The sequence below is a fragment of the Chenopodium album genome, chromosome 25, assembly GCF_948465745.1.
Source record: "Chenopodium album chromosome 25, dcCheAlbu1.1, whole genome shotgun sequence".
NCBI classification, from domain to species: domain Eukaryota; kingdom Viridiplantae; phylum Streptophyta; class Magnoliopsida; order Caryophyllales; family Amaranthaceae; genus Chenopodium; species Chenopodium album.
The window spans coordinates 12,940,402-12,961,640 of NC_137858.1; the positions used below are offsets into that span (position 1 = coordinate 12,940,402).

General features: G+C 34.1%; 2 protein-coding genes across 2 annotated transcripts; both read left to right on the forward strand.

The window, feature by feature from the left end:
* The first annotated feature begins 2,413 nt into the window (after positions 1-2,413).
* On the forward strand, positions 2,414-10,360 carry LOC145614117 (nuclear pore complex protein NUP96-like). Its single transcript, XM_081669118.1, has 5 exons — positions 2,414-5,264; positions 5,692-5,815; positions 9,030-9,178; positions 9,386-9,483; positions 9,742-10,360. Exons 1-5 carry the CDS (start codon positions 2,682-2,684, stop codon positions 9,935-9,937), a joined length of 3,150 nt encoding a protein of 1,049 aa, XP_081525244.1. The 5' UTR covers positions 2,414-2,681; the 3' UTR covers positions 9,938-10,360.
* A 909-nt stretch (positions 10,361-11,269) lies between these two features.
* On the forward strand, positions 11,270-18,530 carry LOC145613718 (protein FAR1-RELATED SEQUENCE 5-like). Its single transcript, XM_081668792.1, has 8 exons — positions 11,270-11,384; positions 11,879-12,258; positions 12,377-13,095; positions 13,455-14,132; positions 14,469-14,694; positions 15,812-15,890; positions 16,005-16,064; positions 18,373-18,530. The coding sequence occupies exons 1-8, from the start codon at positions 11,270-11,272 to the stop codon at positions 18,528-18,530; spliced, it is 2,415 nt and encodes an 804-aa protein (XP_081524918.1).
* The last annotated feature ends 2,709 nt before the right edge of the window (positions 18,531-21,239 follow it).

A 21,239-nucleotide genomic window follows, 5' to 3' on the forward strand; every position in this document is an offset into this window, starting at 1 on the left:
AATAGCACTACTTCAGATTCCTTTAAACCACGCATTCTACGGTTTTGCGACAAGGTTATCCGCTTTCTTTATACCTTTTCTTTTCCATATGAATATTTTCTCCCACATGCTACATCTGGGTCAAGATTTACATATATTATAGGAGTCAATCTTTCAAGAACAAATCCAACTATTTCACATCTTTTCTTTGTGGATGATGCTTCAATTTTATTTTGAACAAAATCAACTTTAGATTGTTCATATCAACCATCGTTTTACTAATATTTATGGAGAGGAGCTTAACATGTCCAAAACTCTAATTAAGCTTAGGGCGAATACAAGTACACGCTTTGAAGAAGAATTCAAATCCATCTTTCGAATGAAGCAATAATGTTATGTGTTTCACCACCATCTTGGTACTCCAATTGACTTCTTATGGAAAGAGAAGGATCACTTTAAGTTTATCATAAACAAAAATACCGGTGGAATTAATTGTTTTAATTCTATCAAACTTTCACAGTCTGAAAAAAGTTAATGTTTATTAGGTCTAATGCTCTATACTTGTAACCTTAGCTTATAAGGTTATTTCATGTTTTGAGCTACCAGAATTAGTAACAGACTCCTTAGTTATGCGCTTCTTCCGGGCACATTCTGATAGCAAAGGAATGCACGCATTGGGTTGATGGAAAACTATGCTTCTTTCTCGAGGAATGGGCGGTTTGGGGGTTAGTTGTCTCCACTATAAACATGACACTCCTCATGAAGCAGGTTTGGAGATTTGTTACAAACCTGCAATAACTACTTGTTTAAAAAATTTATTGTGCTCGCATGACATTCCTCTCTAACTTTCAAAACAATACACCTAGATTCACAAGCCGTAATTCGTTTGTGTAATATCGTGAGTTTTGAGTGTTTTTAATAGTCTGTCTTTCAGTAGTTTAGTATTTATCTTTACTTTAATTTAATAAATTTTGAGAAAGATTTTTTAAACTAATAAATTTTAAGAAAATTGTCTTTAGTAACACTCAACTTTTATTGTTATCTTTGGTAAATTGGTAAAAAAAAGTTCTTATCTTTGGTAATCATAAATTATTATATTAAGTTACTCGTGACATTAATAAGATTTTACATTTTTTTGTATAAAATGTTTGACTATTGTTATTTGTTTTAAGAATTAAATAATCTAAAAGTACTCCAACCCATTGCCAGTGCCCTCCCCATCGGCCCTCGCCCCCAAGCTTCCTTGCCGGCGCCAACTGCCCCTCGCCAAAGACCCCCACCCCGACACCCCAACCCCACCATGCCAAGCGGTCTTCCCTAAAGCAGACCCAATACCATGACATTTCCTATTCTTTTGCTTTGTTGCTGAATTCTCTCCCCTCATATTCACACCCATTCCCCAAAACGCTCTATTTGAGAAATTATTCGAAAAATTCGACCATTTCAAGAGTGTTGGGAGTGGATTCCAAGCAAGCTACAAATTAGGAAAAGGATAATAATAAAAGAATCAATTACACTCAATAAGAAACGAGGAAGCATACATGGTCAAAGATATTAAAGAATAATAATCAAGGATTTAATTAGTCCAATTAAGAAGTCAATAATTAATCAAAGATCTTATGAAGACTATGGAATCAATCAAATAAAGCTAAATCGGGATATGAATAACTTGATTGATGGAATATTATCCGCGCAGTGGTCCCTGCTGAGTACGGACAGTACGGACTCAGGTGCACCTTTCTGAGTAAGTCAATTGCCTTACTGATCCTTTTTGAGTGAGGCAGCTTCCCTTCAAAGTTCGAACCATTTGAAGACATGAAATGAATGCTTGGGCGACAAGCACAACCAAGTCCCATGATTAAAGGAGCGAATCAAGGAGATATCAATCACCAAGTCAACATTTCCTAAGATATGAAGATGTCAATTAATATTGTCAACATTACCATAATAGCGAGGATCCTTACCTTTATTAGACTTATAAATCATTATAAATAGGAAGTTCAATGTAATATAATTCATTCACACATTTATACATTATCTAATATAATTTACTACACTTTTATACTTAAATCTCTGATTTATGTCGTCCTTACTGACACCAGTTCGTCCTTACTGACATCAGTTCGTCCTTACTCAGAAATGCCTCTTTTATCTTGATCTTTGTTCTTTGATTTATAATTAATATTATAGTTCTATTGTTTTATTGCTCTTAACTAATTCATTTGGAGGTTGTGTTTATTTCTTTTGGCAAATTAGATTATTAAAACCCCATAAAACCTTTAACAAATTTCTAGAAACCCTTTTCTAAGATTTGTCCCAAACAAAGAGGAAATTTGAGATGGACATTAGAGATTTCTCTTAAACTTTTTCGAAAGTTGAAAAACTTCGTGTGCCAAATTTGACAATGTAGAGGTAGATTATTACAAAACGGACGGAATACGAGTCTAGAAAGACTGAAAGAGCATAAACTAGAGAAGGCGGGCTCCGAAAAATCAAGTTCGAGAATCGAGAGTAGCAAAAGTACCGCCTAGCCCTCTCACTCTCTCTCCTAAAACCTCACTCTACTTCGCTCAACACACCGCACTCTCGTCTCAAAGCCCTACTTTTCTCTCTCCTCCGACCACCATTGAACACCGGAAACCTCCGCATACGACGGCGACAGCAAGCAAGGTTAACTTCCTTTTCTCTCTCCTCTTCTAGTTATGGAATGTAGTGTTTTTCGTGACCCTTTTCCCCCAACAATCTTCTCTTTTGATGATTCTTCTTCATTGCAAATTTCATCACCATGTAAGAAAAGAAAGACAAATTGGGTTCAATATGATGGGTATTTCCTCCCAATTTTGCGATCTTCGGATTATTATACTGAACCTTCATTGAAGGAATTAGCTGAATTTGAGGGGATTAATCCTGGGTATTGTAGAAAAATTAGGGATTTTGTTGTTGGGAGGGTGGGGTTTGGGAGTGTTAAGTTTTTGGGGGAGACTGATGTTAGAGGGTTGGATTTAGTTGAGATTGTTAAGTTTAATAGGAATGAAGTTGTTGTTTATGAAGATGAGAGTAGTAAGCCTCCTGTTGGGGAAGGGTTGAATAAGCCTGCTGTTGTTACATTGTTTTTGAAGTTTGGAATGCCGGGTTTCGATCGTTTTAGGTTTTGTAGGGTTGTTGATAGGTTGAGAGCTAGTGCTGATAGGCAGGGAGCGGAGTTTATTTCATATGAACCGACGAATGGGGAGTGGAAGTTTTCGGTTCGGCATTTTAGTCGATTTGGGTTGAGTTTGGATGATGAGGATGACATTGTGATGGATGACGCGGATGTGGACTTAGGTGAGGATTCTGTTAGGATGAATGATGATGTTGGTGTAGGTGAGGATGATGGTTTTGGTAGTGATGGGTTTGATATGGGTGAGAATAGTGCTGAACTTTCTCACTCACTTCCAGCTCATCTTGGACTTGATCCCGCTCGAATGAAGGAGATGAGAATGTTGATGTTTTCCGGTGAAGGTGATGAGGATGATAGTTATGATGACATCCCTTCTCGCGAAAAACAAGCAACTTATGGAGAAAAGTTTCCTTTATATAATTCAGGGTTTAAGGTTAATTATAAACCGAGTCCTCCCCCTCCTAGGAAGACTCCAGTACCTTTGCTTGAGTACAAGTCAAACAGTTTTGATGTGAATGCTCCTGGGACACTTGTACTAGCACAACAACATAAAGGATCACCTATGAGGGTAATTAAACCGGAAGGCTTTAATCTGGAGTATAAGAAGGAGACACCTGTATCTGGTTATCATTCACGAAATATAGTTGATGCAGGATTGTTTATGGGTCGATCATTTCGTGTTGGATGGGGACCTAATGGTTTCCTTGTTCATAGTGGTGTGCCTATCAGCAGTAATGGCGGCCAAGGAGTATTATCTTCTGTAATTACTCTTGAAAAGGTTGCAATAGATAGGGTCACTAGAGATGAAACTAATGAAGTGAAAAAGGATGCTGTTGATTCACTTTTTAAATCTCCATTGGAGCTACACAAGTCTTTGGATCATAGAATACTTGAAGTTGAAGTTGGATCCTTCAAATTAAGCCTCCAAAAGGTTGTATGTGATCGTCTAGCTCTCTCAGCCATATGTCGGCGCTATATAGAAGTAGTTGAGAAGCAACTTGAGGTTTCTGGCACGTTGCCATCTGTTCGTATGTCAATGATGCACCAAGTGATTGTATGGGAGCTGATTAAGGTCCTTTTTTCTGAAAAGGAGACCAGTGAGCAGACTGTGTTTGGAGTAGATGACCCTGAGGAAGAGATGATGCTGGATGGAAAAGCCAGTCGCTCAGGTATTGACCCTGAAGCACTCCCTTTGATGCGAAGGGCAGAGTTTAGTTATTGGTTGCAAGAGAGTGTGTACCACCGGGTGCAAGAAGATTTGGGCTCTTTGAGTGAGTCGGATGATTTGGAACAGATATTTCTTTTCCTGACTGGGCGACAGTTGGATGCAGCTGTTGAATTGGCTGCTTCTAGGGGGGATGTGAGGCTAGCCTGTTTACTTGGAGAGGCTGGTGGGTCTATGGTGAATCGTTCTGATATAGCTCAACAGTTGGAGGTGTGGAGAATTAATGGTATGGACTTTAACTTTATTGAGAAGGACAGGATACAGCTTTTTGAATTGCTTTCAGGTAATATTCACAATGCTTTGGCTGGAAAAAGCATTGACTGGAAAAGGTTCTTGGGTTTGTTGATGTGGTATGAGTTACCACCAGGCACTGCCTTACCTGCTGTTTTTCACACTTACCAACATCTTCTTATTAAAGGAAAGGCTCCATATCCTGTTCCAGTTTATATTGATGAGGGACCAGTTGAGGAGACTGTTAACGTTGCCCCAGAGGGACGGTATGATCTTGCTTATTATCTGATGCTGCTTCATGCCTGTGAAGATGGTAAATTTGATGGCCTGAAATCCATGTTCAGTGCTTTTGCATCAACCAATGATCCACTTGACTACCATATGATCTGGCATCAGCGTGGAATTCTTGAAGCAATTGGTGCCTTTAGTTCTAGTGATCTCCATATTCTTGACATGGCATATGTTTCCCAACTTCTTTGTCTAGGGAATTGCCATTGGGCCATCTATGTTGTCCTCCACATGCCTTATTGTGAAGATTTTCCCTATCTCCACTCTACAGTTATTCGGGAAATCTTGTTCCAATATTGTGATACCTGGAGTTCGCAAGAGGAGCAGCGCAAATTTATTGAGGAGCTGGGTATTCCATCACAGTGGTTGCACGAGGCTATGGTACATTTTTTTATTCCTCTACTCCACATTTTATGTCCATTTAACTGACTGTTGTTATTCCACATCGCGTGTAATATTAATTTGCTACAATACAATACTAGTACTTGTCAGTTAAAGTACTAATGCCAATATTATATGCCACTTTTGAACACCATCTTTATTACCCATTTTGTTTGGTTGGACAAAGGAAAAGGGTTTTAATTAGCATTTTTGCAAAAGCGGTGATTTGATTAGATGTATTCTTGCACCTTACATGCTTTATGATATGGTTTGAGGTGTTTGACTAATATTACTATCCTCTTATTCTAAAATACGTATGTGTTTTTTTTCAACCTTATATACCTTCAATCATTGTTTTAAAAGCAACTCCTTTCTATGTTGCTCTATTTTTCCTTCTCTGAGTGTTTATGTTTTGTATCTATTATAGGCTGTGTATTTTCAATATTACGGTGATATGTCAAATGCTCTGGAGCACTACATTCAAAGCTCAAAGTGGCAGAAAGCTCATTCAATTTTTATTACATCAGTTGTCCATTCTTTATTTTTGTCAGGTAATATATTTAGTCCTCAATCAGGTGTGTGCTTGGTATAGTTATGCATGTGTTCTTGCTGATTTACTAATGATGTTAGCATTGCTGTTAAAGTGTTAATATCATCTTTGTTTGTAATAGTCACCGAGGCTGCTGTTATTCATATATTCTTGGTAAGCTGCTGTGTTTTAGCTGTGTGAGACTTAGATCTCATTAACTTTTGCATGAGCAATAACTGTCTTAAGGTCGTATCAGTATCCTGGCTCACCACTCTCACTGTTGCTAGTGTATTGGGCTGATAGATGAAACTTCACTAGATTATAATATGAAAATAAATTTACTGTTATACTCCATATTGCATAGCTGTTACAATCATACTCCGTCATGTTTCTTTTGCACTCGTGAGATTTTGGCCGAGTAGTGAGATTTTTTTACCATGCTTAGGGCCTAGAAGTAATTTGACAGCTCCTCCCCTCTATCGCTTAGCTTTGCATTCTTTCATAATTTTTTTTGTCCTTTTTATTAGAAGTGCGTTTGAGATTTACCGTGGGTTTCAAAACAATCTTCTATGGGAATTTTTCCTAGCATGAAATTTCAAAGCACTGGCTGGTATTATTGGGACATTTCACATTATGCGGTGTTTGGAAACTAAAGCATGTCTAAGAGGTTGTAACATTGGGTTCTGACATTTGCGTGTTTTGGTAGATTCAAATTTAAGTGGAGGAAAGGGAATGAGAAATCAAAGTTGATGATCTTCATATTAAATCCTGTATTTCTGTATCATGTTAACTGTCTCCTTTTATTCACAGCCTTATAGAACTACCTCAAGTTGCTATTTGACACATTTCTTCTCTCTATCAGTATTTACTAAATTACTAGTAGTTACATCAAGTCTTCCAAATCATTCCTTGACTAGTCCTGTGCTGCTTCAGTTGCTTTGTTTATAGATCTTTGCCAAGTTTCCTCTCTGCCTTTTATATATGAAGTATATCAGCAATCCCCGAGTAATCTCTTGTTCCTTAATTCCTATATGATGAACATTATAATAGTTTTACTCATTTTATCTATCTTTCGTCTTGTCCTCCTCTTTTTCAGATCTTTTGTTTAAAGGTTTTATAATGTGTCTCATGATCTCATCTGTATCAACAAGTCAGTGCTGAATAGTCTCTTAATATCTAACCTTTATATAACCTAATTTATACTAGTTCCTACACGTGTTACCAAATTCCAAATCCTTCATGCACTGTCTCCCAGATTGGGAGTCAGATGTTTTGACTGTAAATCTGATACAATTTATAGTCTTTCAGGGCCTCATTGCCCTCACCTCCTTGTAATATGTCTGGAGCAAATCTGAACTGACATCTTAACTTGGGCTCTCTCTTCTAAAGGACTGATAAATTGAAACAACATTTTATAACAAGACCTTGTGGATCTCTATTGTCCTTTCCTCTTAAGTAGTTAGATGTTATATTTGATTAAACTACCATTAACTCAAGTTCTCCAAGAAATTGGTCTGAGTTGATCCTATGGATAAATCACGTCAACTAGGAGTAAATACCTATTAATAAAGGGTAATGATGTATAAACCCTTTAATAAGCATTTAACACATTTTTTTTCTGAAGGTGTTAATTTAGGATTGCATGACTAAATCATGCATCGATTGCTGTTATTATATCTTGACTATGCTGAATATATCCAATTTTTGCTATATATTGAAGGCACTATATGTGCAGCAATAGGGTTAGAATGTGTATGAAGCAAGAAAGAAATATAGGCACGTTGTGATTTATTTTAAATGCTCATTCTTTGTGTCATCTTCCTGGTAAAAGTGACAAAAATAATCTATTTTATATACCTTGTCTTTTTGGACCTATTGTTAATGGTATGGGGTTACACCTTGCACTTACACCTTGCACTTTTCTTTTCTTTTCTCTATTTTTTTTACCCTACTTTTTTTCTTTTCTTTTCCCGTGTGTGAAATTTAACATATAAGTGGGTGGGGGATTGTGAATACCTGGTCAACCTGGTGGATTATTAGTAATAGTAGAGCTTAGTGGGTGTTAAGTTAGCAGGTTTTAAGTATGAGGTATGGGCTTGGAATGATTTTAAGAAAAAAAATAAATCTAATTTCTAAATCCATACCTCAAATGCCCCTGGCCTGTAAATGGACCTTTATGAGCCTCTAAAATATCTTTTAGACCGACCCACGGTATGAGAAAACCAAGGGGGGAGGTGGGTATGGCTCATACCACACCTCTAGGTATCAAATAAAAAGGAAAATTCCATTCTCAAATAACAACCAAACACTAGGTATTAAGAATTACGTTCCAACCCTATAATTCATTCCTAATTTCGAACCCATACCACTTTGTGAACTAAATGCGCCCTTATCAATTGTAATTTTGTCAAAGTTTCTTGAACTACAAAGTGCGGAACAACACATGGAGGTAGGATTCCTCCGAAAAAAGACTGGGCTTTGAACTGATTCTGTACTGGCTATACTTTAGGTAATTAAATTATCATATATTCTACTGACACGGCTGACATATTACCTTTAGATCTTGAATATGGTGGTGGCCCATTAGAGAAGATGGTAATAGTGGTGGTGGTGCAGGTGGACTTGGTCACTGTTATTGGTTATGACAATGGAGATTACCAGATAAACAATGAGGGGAGAGGGTGAGGAGAAAGAGTAGGCGAAAGTAAAGATGTGAAAAGCAGAGTAGTAACTTTTAACTGAGGGGTATAATGGTAATTTTCTTATAAATATATTTACTAAATAGGGAAATGGTGCTACTATTTGATGTATCTGTTTTAGGAATATGGTGCAATTCTTTATGAACGGAGGAAGTATTAGATTTGCAGAAAGGATAATAAGTCCTAAGCTAATAAGATCATGCAAGTTTTGCTTTTCGGGTTTCAGCTTGTAACTGCGAGTGTGCCACCTTATATCTCCACTTTAACTTTTGATATTTGAAGTTAGACTCTATTGATCTTATGATTCTTATCACTTCGTTGCATGATTACATTATCACATTGCGTCTCTTATTATAAATATTTGAATTTGCATAACCATGTGCAATTTGCTTTATAGACTTCTTGGAAGTCTTTCCTACGTATTGCGTCGCTTTTACTAATTGTTCCAAAACTGAACTTGTGGACTGATTCACAACTTGGTATAGTTGTCTAGGCATTGTTAGAGCTAATGGTTATAGTGGCTTTACTTAAATGCAGCCAAAAACTCTGAAATATGGAGATTGGCAACTTCAATGGAGGATCACAAGTCAGAGATTGAAGACTGGGACTTGGGAGCTGGAATTTATATCTCATTTTATCTATTAAGAAGCTCTCTGCAGGGTGCTGATGATGATATAAACAAATTGGTAAGTATATTCTCCTACATTATGATTCTTTGTGGAAACTTGGATTGTATTCAGCTTAACTTGTTGTGGTTATTTCGTATCTTGAACCTGTAAAAGTTCATTTTCATAATTAGCAGCTTTCCCACAAACTATTTCTTCTATGTATCAGAAACGATATCATATAGACTGCTGCGCAGCATGTGCTTAAATGTGTACTATATCTTATAGGATTCTCTTGAGAGTAAAGAAGCAGCTTGTAGGGAGTTTTTTGATTGCCTGAACAAGTCTCTAGAAGTACTGGAAAGCAAACTACCTACAGATGCAAAGTATGCATTTTTTTGTGTTGGCTGATTTGTTATTCTCTGGATCTTTTAATTTTTTACTGTTGTAATAATTGTTTATCTTCTTTGGTTAGTTGTTAATATTACATGACATGCATTGAACTACTGCAAGGGAAAAAAAATGATACTCCGTATTTTGTTTTCATTAGTGTCCTTTTATCATGCTAGGACAAAAATTTAATGTTCAATGATTTTTTTATTATTTATTTTTTATTTTTTATTTTTTATTTTTTATTTTTTTAGGGTGGCCTATTCAAAGATGTCAGAGGAGATATGCAGTTTACTAGTGTCTGATAGTGGAGAAGATTCAACACGTGAGACTCAGTTGAGCTGCTTTGACACCATAGCTGTTGCCCCAATCCCTGAAGATCTCCGTTCTTGTCATCTGCAGGAAGCAGTGTCACTTTTCACCACTTTTCTTTCAGAAACAACTACGTAACTCTTTTTCCAGGCTTGAAAATTACTAATTGATACACAAAATGCACTCCACGTGCAAAGAAGCAATATGTAGAATGGCTGGGGAAGATAAAGGGTTGTGTATTGAACAAACATTGGAAGTGTTGATGAAATTTGGGGTTCAATTGAGATGCATCACAAGTCTTGAAAGCCTTGGTTGAAGAGCATTCCTGAAGTTTAGTTGGTTTGGTCTTTCTCCTTTAATTTTATTGTGGTTGGGTTTTTTTAACAATGTTTTAGTGGATTGGTGTGTAAAATGGATTAAATTGCCAATTTTGATAATTTAATTTGTACAAAATGTATGTATATGGTTGAGGCCATGTTTAAATCTGAGATGTATGTATACAGATTGTTTTTAACAGGTCCAATTACATATATACATACTCTTACAATGTCACATACAATTGTAATTACACCCTTTTATATTACAATGCTTCATATATGATCACGTGGAGAGAAACGCACGGGAAGAATATTAAAGATGTAGAGGATGTAAAATTACACTTAGGCGTATGTAGGATGGAATTCATAAGGAAGGATGTTTATAGCTATTCTATGATGAGAGATAATAACCTCGCCCCCTGCCCACGGCGATATACTATTGTTGCCTTCCTTTATCAGGATGAGGTGCTTCCGCATTCTGTCTGCTTTTAGTTTTCTAACTTTTCACCTTTCTTCCATTGGTCCTATATTACAGTTGGTTATTGTTGTGGTGGTGGTAGTGTTGAGACTTCAGACTCAAGTCTGACATTTGATAGTCAAGTTATTAATGTGTTTGCCCCATCTATTCTCTACCTAACAACGATCACTACCTTAGACAACCACACTGAGTACACATCGCCCTCGTTCTTAAGGTGGCCGTTTATGGCTCATTCTCGCCAATAATTGACTTTTGCTAGTTCTCCTTGGGCAATCTTAATTCCTGTCGTGGAACTTCTCTCATATCAAGATATGTGTGTTATAAAGATCAATCTACCTGCACGAGGATTGAAAGTTTGATAGTACACAAGGGTGTACCATGCTCATGGTACACCTGCTGAGTTGGCAGGATTAATTCCATTAATTTCTAATTACATGAATTTAAAAAAAAAAAAAAGGAGACAGTTTAATATCACGTGGATTTTGATAAATTGTTGCCGATTTTATAGCTTTCAGTTTTTGGTAATTTTTGTTAACTGATATTTTCAAAAAAGATTTAGAGAGAGAAAATCATAGTGATTTCAAACTTTTTAGTGAGAGAAAATTACAGAGAGAGAATTACAGAGAAAATTGTGTGAGGATCAATCATTTGAATTCATTGTAGAAGAAGTTAATAATGGTTTATCAATCTGAATTTCGCCATGATTCTAATGCTAGATTTGTCGATGATGCAAATGATTATGATATCAACGATGAAGGTGAAGTCGAGGGTATCGTAAACCTCAATGAAGGTGAATTGTTTAATTGATTATATTTTTCATTTGTTAATCATTAATTTTGATTATTAGATTTAGTTATTGCTAATAATTTTAATTTTATCATCGAATTACATTATATTTTTAATTTCACAGTGATTTTCATGAGGTTGAAGATGAAGTTCTTTTATTATTTACATATGTTCTTTTTTTATTTGTTATTATATGTAATCTTTGGTGAAATCAATGTTGATTTTATTTATTAGTGCATGTGCAATTGTTAATTATATATGTACTTTGTAGTACTCTTTGTATACTTTTATTGTAATGGAATGTACTCTTCTGAAAGAGTCATGTACTTTTGTTGTACTCTGTTTTGTATTATCTGTAATTAATGTGCCGTTATCAATGTGCATTTAATAAAGAACATTACAAATATATTAAATAACATTTTATACCTTTAAAAGAACATCATGTTATTATGTAAGAACATCAGCTTAATATATATGTATTTTGATATCCTATTTCAGGTTTTACCGAGGCAACTAAATCAGAATTATTTGATAGAAAAGTTAAGTCTGATGCAGAGGCTTATGATTTGTATAATAGTTATGCATTTAAACATGGTTTTGGTATACGTAAAGATAGGTTGAATCGTAGAGATGACAAAGATAGGACACCTAGGCAACGCTTTTTGGTGTGTTCTTTTGCTGGCTTTAAGCAAGAGAAGAAGCATGGTGAACAACCAAAAGTTTACCAAAAGAGGAATTTTCGCACAGGTTGCAAGGCTCATATACAGTTTGATATTGATAAGGTGTCTGGTTTGTATGTCGTGGTCAATCACACTATGGTTTATAATCATAGTAGGGTTCCTGTTTCAAAGAGACATTTGATTAGGTCTCATAGGAAGGTAATGGTACAATTTTAAAATTATTTTATATCATGTTCTTAAATGCGCAATATATGTTTTTTAACAAATACATGATGTTCTCTTTTTTGAAACAATGTGTTTTTTTGTATGTACACAGGTTACTAATGAACAAGTTGTGATGATGAGTAGCTTGACTGAGAGTAGTATACCTGTTGCTGATGCAGTGCGTGTTTTAAAACATCAAGCTGGTGGAGAGGCAAATCTTTCATTTCTTTGTAGGGATGCGTATGGTGCTTTATCCCAACATAAGAAAATGAAGTTTGATGGTTGTGATGCAAAGCGCTTGCTTAGCTATTTTAAGGAGAGGAAATCTAGTGAGTATGACTTTTTTTATGACTTTGATGTTGATGAAAAAGGTCATTTGCAATCTTTCTTCTTTCGTGATAATAGAATGAAGGTAGATTATGATGCTTTTGGTGATTTATTAGTCCATGATACAACGTACCGTACAAACAAATATGGTATGATTTATGGACCTTTTGTTGGTATGAATCATCATAACAATAATGTTATGTTTGGTATTGGCTTCTTGATCAATGAAAAATGGGAATCTTTTGAGTGGCTGTTCAATACTTTTTTGAAATCCATGGGTGGCAAACATCCTGTGACAATAATGACTGACCAAGCTCAAGCAATGGCCAAAGCAATTAAGGTTGTCTTCCCAAATTCCATACATCGACTATGTACGTGGCATATTGGGGAGAATGCAAAGAAAAATATCAAAGGACTTAGAGCAAAGGAAGGTTTTAATGATTTGTTTGATATTGTTTTGAAGTATACTGATACTATTCAAGAATTCGAGCACTATTGGTCAAGGTAACGCTATGAATTAATAATTTTAAATTTATGTTATTTAAATATTTTACTGATTCAATGTTCTTTAAATTGCTAGACGATGTTCTTTATTTTCATGTTTATGTTCTTTTGTACCTTATTTGATGTACTTCTCAAGTACACCCAATATGCTGGATTAATATAGAGAGATGTTCTTTTTTATTACATGTGACATTCTTTTTACTTAAAATAATGTTCCTTGTGTTGTTCGTTTAATGTTCTTCTATCATATATTTGATGTTCTTCTGAAATGAAAATGTGCTGGAATTAAGTAGACAGATGTTCTTTTCTATTATATTTGACATTCTTTTCACTTAGTATGATGTTCTTTTATTTTACAGCATGCAGAAAACGTACAAATGCACAGATAATAAATGGCTGCAAAATCTGTATAATATCAAAGAGATGTGGTGTCCTGCATATTCCAAAGATTATTTTAGTGGCGGTGTTATGTCATCTCAGAGGAGTGAAACTACTAACAAATCAGTTTCCCGTCGACTACATGCCACTCATGGTCTATGTGATTTCTACACTACTTTTATTGAGGTTGTTGATGAGTGGAGGAGTAGAGAAGGTAGTAATGATTATGATAGTATGACTGGAAATCGTCATTTAGTTTGGGCAGATATTGGATTGTTGGAGCATGCAAGGAAGATTTATACTATTCAAATCTATTTACATTTTGAAGACAATTTTGTCAATGGTGTTCCTTGCACAGCCAAGTTAATAGGATTTCAACCTCCACTTTATGAATATCATGTTGGGCATCCTAAAAAGGATTTGATCATGCATACTGTTGCATTTGATGAATCAACAGTTACAGTTGAGTGTACTTGCAAATATTTTGGTGAGGTAGGTTTGTTGTGCAAGCACTCACTTCGTGTCTTACACTTAAACAACATTACTTACATACCGAAGAGATACATTTGCAAGAGATGGACAAAAGCTGCTATGTGCACTAGAGTTGATGACAATGATGTTGCTGAAATGGGTGTCACTCCTTGTAGTGTATGGAGATTGTATCATATTCGTATAAAAAGAGTAAAGCCATTAGTATATGGGAATGATCATATCCGTGTGTGTATAAACCACGGATTACACGAGGATGGTTAAGCTATTAGTATATGGGAATGATCATGTCACTATTGCCATATATAAAAAGAGTAAAGCCATTGGTTGCCCAAGCCAATGGTGGTCAATGGTCATCAAATATTTAATACATATCCCTCTCTTCCATCTCATTTATGCCCAATTCTCATCCCATATACTCTCATTGGTTGCCCACTACTTGCCATAGTCATAAATAATTCTTAATTTTACTTTTACTAAGTGACTAAAAAGAATATAAAAAATAGATACTATCAGCCAATTATAGCAGGACAAGTAGCGGACTGCCGGACTCTAATTCTTTGCCCATCTTTTGCCAAAGGTCATGGCCATGACCTGATCATGACATTTCTCTCTCCAAAATTGATGAATCTTCTCTCTCCTCATGCCCACTACAAAAGGGAAACCAATGGATATGCTCTAAGAGGCTTACAACTTTACATCTTGCCCGGTTCACATATTTGTGCTGAAATTGTATGTAAATTTCCCTTTTCGCCATTTCTTATCAATCTACTTCTCTATTAAGCTAGACAAGTCACATAAAACATATTTGAGTTAAATTTTATTGTCTTGGACTTATTAACGATCATTGGTTTTGAATAATTAATTTGGTTTTGAAGGACTTACAATGGACTTAAAAGGGAAACCAACGCACTGCTGACGTAGATGTTGCCCTTGCGAGCTTGTGGCCTAGCAGCGAGTCTCAGCCTTAGCTCCCTTAGCATTGACATGGCCTTATGGCCACACCTGAGTGCACTAGGCCTTTTTCGTTGTTGCTTGGCTTGATTTATCTTTTACGACCCATTTGATCTAATTGGCGATGTATGCTTGAACGTAACTTGACATGTCTAAGCCCAACATCCAACATTGTGATCTAATCTATATTAATTCGACGTTTAGGGCCTTTGGCCCAATCCGTCTCATGGTTTGATTTTGTGCTTAAATTAGGGTGTGCTCTAATAGGCTCAACCAAGAATAAGCTATGAGATTAATTATATTATTCTCATGGATCGGAGGTGGCCTCTTGACATTCCGATTACTTGACTACACTGAATAATTTACTCTGCAATTAACTAAACCAGATAATTGAATAATACAGTACACTTGGCCATAGGAGTGTAGGACACTACTCCTTCAATTTTATTTATTATCTGGATTAGAAATGTGTAAAAATATGATTAGCGGACCCTCCTTCATTCATAGCGAGTCAACGATACATGTGGTCTTAGTCTGTTATTGAAGATATGAATAGGATTCCACTTTTCAAAGTTGGGATCCATGAATCTATCCCAAGCTTCCCTAAGAGATTCCCCTTGTTTTTGAGCAAAAGTTGGCAAATCGTTTCAGTGTTTTGGGAGGAAAGTACTCTTTAAGGAATGTTTGAGAAATCTTACTCCACTCCATCTCTTCGACGATATTCAATCACTTTCGAGCATTATCACAAAGTGAAAATTTGAACAACATTACTTTCGACTGATCTTTAGTAACTCCTTTATGATGAACAGTGGAGCATAATTGTTGAAATCGTTGGAAGTGATTGATTAACTCGTTAGTAGGATGATCGCTTAATTGATTTTGTTGAACCATATAGAGTAGTTTGGATTTGATCTCAAAGTTCCCTGCAAGGATTTTTGGCATTTTGAGCCCTGTTGGAATACCATATTGGGACGGTATCTTAAAAGAATTAAGAGACCTATGTTAGTTATCTCTTGTTGTACGTTAGAATGTGTCGTAGGACTCTTCTTGGAACCTTGATGTGGATTTTGCTATTGAGTCTTTTTCAGTTTTCTATTTCCCTTGCTGTTTGAGTTTGTTGCCTAAGGGTCTTGCTCAAGTTGGGATCCGTATAGGGACAAAATCACTTATTCGTTTTAACCTGGGCATAAACAAAAAGAACAGGATCGGAAGCAATGATAATGTCTTAATTGAACTAAAAGTTCCAATGAGATGATGGAAACATTTCAAATAATCAAATTAAAACTAATGGAATCTAGCCGTGTCCTTAGCAACGATGCCAAGATAATTTAACTATTTTTATTTGGTGGCGGATTAACTTAGTTCTTATTAATTTTTTTTTTCTTATCTAGTCATATGTGTCTCTAGCTAGAGGCGGAACCAAGAGTTTTTTTTATTAAGGCCAAACTTAATATATGGAATACGTCCTTGTATCTTGTACACAAATATAATGTTGAAATGTGAAAATATAATGAGACCAAGTATTATTAAAAATGTAATAATAATCTACAAAAATGTAAATGTAAGGAATAAGCTTTGAACATGAGACCTCCAATATCAATCTCATACTCTAATGTATACCAACTCAACATTATACATCTAACATAAACTATTGTAATATTTAATACATAACCGGCCAAAACCAAGAGGGAGGCCATGTCGCCATGGCCCACACTAGCCTCTCCTTGGTTCCACAATGTCTCTAGCTCAACCAATGCCTAATCTTGACCTTAATTACTAGCTACTTCTAAATCTTTGATGTTAGATGTTTCGGTTACAAAAAGACAATGAATATACTTACTATGACATCCCAAAAACTGAACAATAAAAAAAAAAACAAAATTGTTTAGTTTGCAAGCTAACTGTTGAAATGCTTGTAGTGATGATACTTTGTAGTAGTCTTACGTCATTGAAAGTGTGGACCCAACATTCTTTATATGCCTAGTTGTAGAGACCTCCATCCAACCATTTGGCAAATTTAAAATTGCATCCAATGTAACGTAAAGGCCTCTGGTAATCATCATTGATTGCGAAAAGTCGAAACATGTTAACCTATGGGAATGCTTGTAAAATTCAATGTTGAGTATTACCTAGAGCCCTAATATGGCAGTTGATACTTGTATGATGTGGCTTGGTAACCAAAGATAACTAGAGTCCTATGTTATAAAAGTATAATATTCGTCAATCTCTTGTGTATTGTTTGATATAAACGATTGCATGAAATTCTTTCCAAAAACCCTTCCATGCGACCATGCCTATTACATTTTCTGGATTAAATTTAAATGCTTGACAATATGCAAATTTAAAATATTTTACAAATTAAAGTACACATAATATAATACGTGTATATGTGCAATATTTCTGCAATATATACTTAACATATTTTACAATATCACATTACACATAATATGACTGTGTGACCACATTTATATATAAATTAATCATTATTTATTAATATAAGTAACCTCAATTATTAATGTTGGTAACCTTAAAAGCTAAAATTTATTGATATGATCCCCTTATAAAAATCGGCTAGCTTCATCACTATATCTATCTTAACTTTCTCTAGTTTTTTTTATATATAAAAGATATAGTTTATTAAATATATCAAGGTTATAGTTATAGAATAGATCTAGAAGGGTGATATATATCATGTCGTTCCTATTGTAGCATTGAGATAGCTTATTGTAAAGGAGACTAATAATTGCCAAATTGATGTGTCTTAAGACCTTTGAACTGAACTATATATCATAATAAATAGCCTTAATAATAGAAAAGTGATTTCATTATTGATAATTGTCAAATCTATATTACATAATAAATGTGTTTACTTTAATTTCTTTGTGTACTTGCTTGTTGTGGAACTTCCACACTTTTAGTTATAGATGTAAAAGGATCACTTGTCATGTGTTTACATAGTAATGCAAAATATGTGAATTTTGGGATAAAGTTATGGCTTAATCATTTATAGGAATGTTATATCAGCATTATTTGCTTAAAAAAAATAAGATGGAAAGTCTTTGGGTATTCGTCTTGTTAGTTTATTTCATGATAAATTATCACTATGAACAAATACTTGCCTGTATTTCAGATAAATGCGATTAATGCATAATTCTTGCACGGTTTTGTTTGAAGATACATTGTTTTATACATGTGTAATTTGTATAGTATACATGCAACATATGTTTAGCATTAAAATAAGTTTGATTGATTTGAAACCACTTGTAAAAATGTTTGTTTTGTCAGTATTTCATGTGCCTAGTTATGATTCAAAAGAACTTAGGTACAAACAAATTGAATAAAGGAAAATAATGATAAAAAAAATGTGAATATTGAATTTATAAGCAACACATCTTTGTTATATAAGTTTATATGTGATTTTCCAATGATTATCAGATTACTAACAAATTATTGTAGGAAAAAGGAAAGGATGTTGCTACCTCCTCTTCTCTTCTTCGATAGAGGCTTGGATTCCTCCCCCTCCTTGCTATAAGAGAATTAGTATTGATGATTCGTGGAGAAGCATTAATGTAGCTGCAGGTGGAGGTGTCAATCGCAATGGGGATAACTCCTAGTTTATTGGCTTTTCAAGCAAATTTAATAATGTTCACCTTATTTTTGCTTATTTTAGAAAAAATAAGTTCAAATCAGATCAGATCAGAAAAAATAAGTTTGAACAAATCATCGTTTTATGTGCAGTTTTTTATCGCTAAATACCTTTAATTTTGTAATGAAAAAATTATGAAAATTACCCATTAATACACATTATTCCAAATCTAACAAGATCCCACTTGATATATTTTTTCTTTATAGATTATCGTACACTTAAGATCAAAGTTAGATCAAATTAGACAATTAAATCAGTTCAGATTTCAAATTAGACCAGACCAGACCAGATCAAATCAAATCAAATCATATCAGAATAGATCAGATAAGTTCAGATAAGCAAATATATGACGAATTAAACAGGGCCTAAAAGGTTTAAAAGTTCAAACTTAATAAATAAACCATTCTTCAATTATCTCAATCTATCACTTGCTAGCCATGAATATAATGCTTGTAGTGGAAATTGGAATAATGAATAGTGCTTAATAGATAACACTTTACACTTGGGGTGTGTTTGGAAATTGGAATAGTGCTTTTTTTTTCTTTTTTTTTTCTTTTTTTGTGAAGGAAAATTGGAATAGTGCTTTATGAAAGAGACTAGAAGGAAATGTAATATGGGTAGTGGTGGGGTGGCAATGTGGCATGGAGTTATTATGGTCCATTTTCTGAAATTGGACATTGCATAACCAGTTTATCCATGACTAGGCCCATTAATATTAGGTAAGGTCCAGTGCCCTTAGAAGATTTAGATTGGTGTTATTCTCGTCATATCTACTGTAAAACCAATTAGGCAATCATGCAATAGATTATATTTTGCATTTTTAGACCGATATCAAATCACAGTATCTTTTAAAAAGAGTACCCTTTCTATTTCAGAATAACTGACATATTTAAACTGAACAACATTTCAATACACTAATTTGACTTTAAATTTATAACTAGATTTAAGCCTATGCGGTGTACAGTTTTTTGTAGAATAACTTGTATATTTTATTTGATCACTATAATATTTTTTTTACTATTTTACTCCGTACCTATTTAGCAACATATTTCATGATAAAATTTGTTTTTTCATATAAGAAACTAAAAAACTATGGTCAAACACTCAAACTTAGTGAAAAAAGGTCAAATGTGTCAATTATTATGGGATGGACGGATGAAAGAAGTATTTTGATACGTTATGTTACAATTTTGAGAGAAGACAAATTTTTTTTTTTTTTGACACGAAAAAAAAAAAGAAGTTATGACATAAGGTCAAAAATATTAAAAATAGTATACGGATATTTATACCCATAAAAACATTTTGTTTACATATTTTTCCGCATCAATGCTGTCAACAACTAAAGTTATGACATAAAGTCAAACCTAGCTCTTTAAGCATGGCTAGCTATAGCACGCATTGCGCGCGTTAGCCACCCTAGTAATGAGAAAAGAGAAAGAACAAGTGGAATTGTAAGTGAGAAATATACTACTGTAATTAACAGGTGGCGCGGTCTTTTAAAGACAAGTATTTTTATACTTATGGAGTTATGGGACATCAGTTTTTTATGGTCAGTATAAATTTCTTACGCTGTAATACTCACCTCAACTTTTCCTAAAATAGGAACAAAGGACTGAAGGAGGTATTACTTTATCAAACCTTTTTTTAAAAAAGTCTTTTCCCGATTATTGACAAGTTAACGTATTTGTTTGTGGATAAGAAGACTTGCCAAAACTTTATTTACAAGGCATTTCCTAATTTTACTACATACTAATGTTGGCTTATGAAAAAGAAAGGGAGAAAAGAGAATGCTACCATGTTATGTGTCTTTGTTCTACTACTTTATATCTTTGATTTCTAGCTACTCACTCTCACTAATCAAATACGTACAAGACAAGAAAAAAAATAAAAGAAAAAGAAGAAAAAATAAAGGACAAGTATAATATTTTATGTGTCTCAATCTGCATTAATAAATATATTAATTTTAGCAAAAATTAAGTTCAATTGAGCAAAAATAAGTTAAGTTCGATAAAAGTAAGGTATAATCAATAAAAATTAAAAATATAAAGAACAAATAGATTTGTAAATCGGTAAAAATAAGTCGTAATTTGTTTAAATAACTTAAGTTCAATAATAATAATTTTTTCTATAAAACTAAATTTATAAACATAGCTTAATTCCAAGAAAAATAATTTCAATTTAACAAAAATAATTTAAGTTCAGTGAAGTAAACAATATAGTGGTAGCTAAATTTTATAATTGTATTCAATTCGATCTTATTTTATTTCATTTAGTATTACTCACTTATCACTAAATTTGGGGATTAATGACCAAATGTAGTTAAAAAAATTCATAATGCAAGCAAAGTTACAATTGTTATTTTTAATTATTGTACTTGTATTAAATAGGGTAACAATGTTTCTAAATGATTTATATCTTTTTTTTTTTTTTTTTTTTGACAATAGCAATAAATGATTTATATCGTTATATGAGACACGAAGTGATATTTATGGAAAATCCATCACACAATTATTATTTTTTTTGTTGGCATGCAAATTTATCACACTAAGTGCTTGTTGTCTAGTCTAATTCATTGATAGATGATTGTAACATTTCTTTTACTTTCGTGTTCCACACCTCTCATTCGCGTTTTCGTTTCTTTTTTGAATTCAACAATGAAAGAAATAAAATTAACCCG